At 37.2% G+C, this 3426-nt stretch overlaps 1 protein-coding gene across 1 annotated transcript; it reads left to right on the top strand.

Moving 5' to 3' along the window:
* The first annotated feature begins 2047 nt into the window (after positions 1-2047).
* LOC139870492 (uncharacterized) lies at positions 2048-3137 on the top strand. The gene is made up of 3 exons (XM_071858287.1): positions 2048-2311; positions 2507-2566; positions 2943-3137. Exons 1-3 carry the CDS (start codon positions 2048-2050, stop codon positions 3135-3137), a joined length of 519 nt encoding a protein of 172 aa, XP_071714388.1.
* The last annotated feature ends 289 nt before the right edge of the window (positions 3138-3426 follow it).

Here is a 3426-nt window from a genome sequence, read left to right as displayed (position 1 = left end):
CTAGCTGTTCGAGAACTGTTGTGGGTTTGAAGGGACAAATAAGGGATGATAAGATAGTTGGTGTCAAAGGGAAACCCATTGCTGACAAGGCATGGGTATCCCATTCAAACTAATCTTTTCAAATGTTTGTGCATGTCGCCTACAGTCCACGCACCAATACCTGGGTTGTTGATAGTGGGGTGTCCCGGCACATGACAGGAAATATGTCCTTGCTTTAAGATGTTAAACCTATCAAAGGAGGACCAGCTTCGTTTACAGGAGAGCATGGTGGTTTTATTATTGCTCAAGCAATGATTTCAAATTCTTCTATTAGTTTTGATAAAGTGAGCTTTGTTAATGAAATGATGAATAACCTGTTGTCGGTCACCCAAGTATGTGACAAGAGACATAAAGTTTTATACGATGATCAGCAATGTTACATTATGAGGAAATATTATAAGATTCTAGAATAGATGATTCTTATGACGGAACTAAGAAGTCAAGACCTGTATATTTTGGATATGTCAAAGGCTTATGTCAAATCAGCCACATGGCATCAAGCATTTGTGTCCAAAGCTATTGAGCAAGAATCTGTCTTATAGCATAAACGAATGGGTCATTTAAGCTTTAGGAAGATGAACCATTTAGTATACAACAGTTTAGTTGAAGGGGTTAATGTTAAAGGTTTTCATGTTCCAGAAGGGTGCCTGCCTTGTAAGAAAGGAAAGCAAACCAAAAAGCCTCATAAAGTCAAGAAACATCATTCCATTGATGCTCCACTTGAGCTTCTTCATATGGATCTTTTTGCTCCAATAAACAAGAAGAGTATCACTGGTAATTCTTACTATTTGGTTGTTATTAATTAATACTCGCATTTTACGTGGGTGGTGATGTTAAAAAGTAAAGATGATATCTTTAATCAAATCAAGTTGTTATTCACTAGACTTGAGACTATATACAAGCTAAAGGTAAGAAGAATTCGAACTGATAATGGGATCCAATTTAAAAATCAAAAGATAGAGGAGTTCTGTAATGAAAAAGACATTCAGCAACAGTTTAGTGTTCCTTATACTCCACAGATGAATGGAGTTACCGAAAGAAAGAATAGAACTCTAATTGAAACTACCTAAATAATGTTGGCTGATTCAGAATTACATGTTACTTTTTGGAGTGAAGTAGTTTCTAATGCATGCTACACGATGAATAGAGTTCTTATTGTCAAATGACACGACAAGACGTGTTATGAGCTGCTACTTAAAAGGAAACCTAACATCAAGCATCTTGAATTGTTTGGTGCTCTCTGTACCATTATGATTCGGGATACTGGAGGTCAATTTAATCCAAAGGCAGTTACCAGGAGATTTTTAGGTTATGGGAATGTGCGTAAGAAGGTATTCAATCTTGATTCTAGGTGTGTTAAAGAACGTACTGAAACTGATATTCAAAGACATGCTCCTATTCCTACTGGTAAAGGCTATCAATGGTAGTTTGATTGTGATTAATTGGTTGATTCATTCGATCTTCCTGAAGAGAACTCTGATGATGAGATTGCTACACAAATGATGTATAACATATGTATCTCTTCCGAGAGTGCATCTGATGTGCATATGCATTCTGATATTCCGATAGAAACTGAGACTAGTACTCCTGAATTTGGCCCTAATAATGGTGATCAGATTCTGATGAATCTATCCCTCAATTGGAGGAGATTCTCTCACATTCTGAGGGGGAGGAGGTGTTAGAATAAGTAGTGGAAGAGGAACCAGTTTTGACTACTGCTGAAGATTCTATTTAAAATGAAGATTAAATACATTCGAGGGGAACTGTGTCTCTCCCTAAGTGTTATGATGATTATGTAATAGATCCTGCAGGAGTTTTAGGTGCTGCAGGAGATGGATCTTCTACCTCAGCCACTAGAGTTACACCCTCTACTAATGTTGTGACTGCATTTTATACACAGTTGAATCAGACCGAAAGAATCTTCAGGAATGTGCATTCATGCTTTGTTTCATAAATCAAGCCTGAAGACGTCAAAGAGGCACTGCAGTATGATGCTTGAGTTACAGCTATGCAACAAGAACTTTTACAATTTAATCATTTAGGTGTTTTGCATCGAGTGATTCCACCTAAAGGCTGTAAATCGTATGGCTTAAAGAGGGTTTTGAAAAATAAGAAAGATGATCAAGGGATTATGATTCGATATAAATCTAGACTGGTAGTTAATGGTTATCAACATATTCCAGATATTGACTATGATGAGGTGTATGCTCCAGTAGCTATACTGGAGGAGATTCGAATGTTTTTAGAATTTGCTTCATTCAGAGGTTTTAAAGTATAATAGATAGATGTGAAGAGTGCATTCTTGTATGGCACTCTACAAGAAACAGTTCAGCCACCGTGTTTTACTGATCCACATCATCCAGAGAAAGTGAATCTCATGGAGAAAGCACTTTATGGGCTTTATCAAGCCCCAAGAGCTTGATATGCTACTCTGTCAAATTACATGATAGAGAATGGTTTCAAATAGGGAGTTATCGATCAGACTCTTTTCATTAAAGAAAAGGATGATGATATTATACTGGTTCAGGTTTATGTGGATGATATCATCTTTAGATCAACAGATCCGAAATTGTTAGATGACTTTCAAGATGTAATGCATACAAGATTCACGATGAGTTCATTGGGCACTATTAGCTTCTTTACGGGGTTGTAGGTTGATCAAACAGAAAAGGCTATCTTTCTACAACAAACAAAGTAAGTAGTTGACATCTTGAGCCAGTTCAGGATGGAATATGAACGAGTTGCCAAAAATCTTCTATCGGTGAATGAAGAGATTATGCTGGAAAATCAAAGGGGGGAAAGTCAACCAGACCTTATATAGAGCTATCACTGGTTCCCTTATGTATCTCACAACATCACGCCCTGACATCATGCTCGCTACTTAACCGTGTGCTCGTTATCAGGCAAATCCAAATGTGATCCACATGTTAGCAACAAAGAAGATCATGCGTTATCTCAAGGGGACTCCTAGTTTGGGCCTATGGTATGCGGGTAATGATGGGTTTGAGATAACAGCGCACAGTGATTATGACTACGAGGGATGCAAAAGAAACTTTAAATCTACATCTGGTGGATGTTCTTTTCTGGGGAGTAGATAGTGAGATGGCACATTTCGAACACTCCTCTTTATGTTGATAATATTTCCGCTATTTCTGTTACTAAAAACCCTTTAATTATTTAAAGACCAAACATATAGAGATCACATATCATTTTATTAGGGGCTGTTATGAAAATAATATAATTAATGTCCTGCAAATAGGTACCACAACCCATTGTGCTGATTTATTTACTAAGGCTTTTGACTGACCTCGTTTCCAATACCTATTAACTGTACTTGGTGTGAAAGAAAGGGCTGAGATTGTGTCTGATAAGGAGATATTAAAGTAA

This window comes from Rutidosis leptorrhynchoides, chromosome 10 (genome assembly GCF_046630445.1).
Source record: "Rutidosis leptorrhynchoides isolate AG116_Rl617_1_P2 chromosome 10, CSIRO_AGI_Rlap_v1, whole genome shotgun sequence".
Lineage (NCBI taxonomy): Eukaryota > Viridiplantae > Streptophyta > Magnoliopsida > Asterales > Asteraceae > Rutidosis > Rutidosis leptorrhynchoides.
The sequence above is the reverse complement of the archived record's forward strand: the minus strand, read 5'-3'. Positions and strand labels throughout refer to the sequence as shown.

Excerpts from the sequence above, each read along its gene's own strand:
- LOC139870492 (XM_071858287.1), top strand. The coding sequence starts at position 2,048 with ATGCAACAAGAACTTTTACAATTTAATCATTTAGGTGTTTTGCATCGA. Across the intron at positions 2,312-2,506 it reads CTTCATTCAGAGGTTTTAAA|GGAGTTATCGATCAGACTCT; the intron begins GTATAATAGATA and ends GGTTTCAAATAG. Across the intron at positions 2,567-2,942 it reads ATGATATTATACTGGTTCAG|GCAAATCCAAATGTGATCCA; the intron begins GTTTATGTGGAT and ends GCTCGTTATCAG.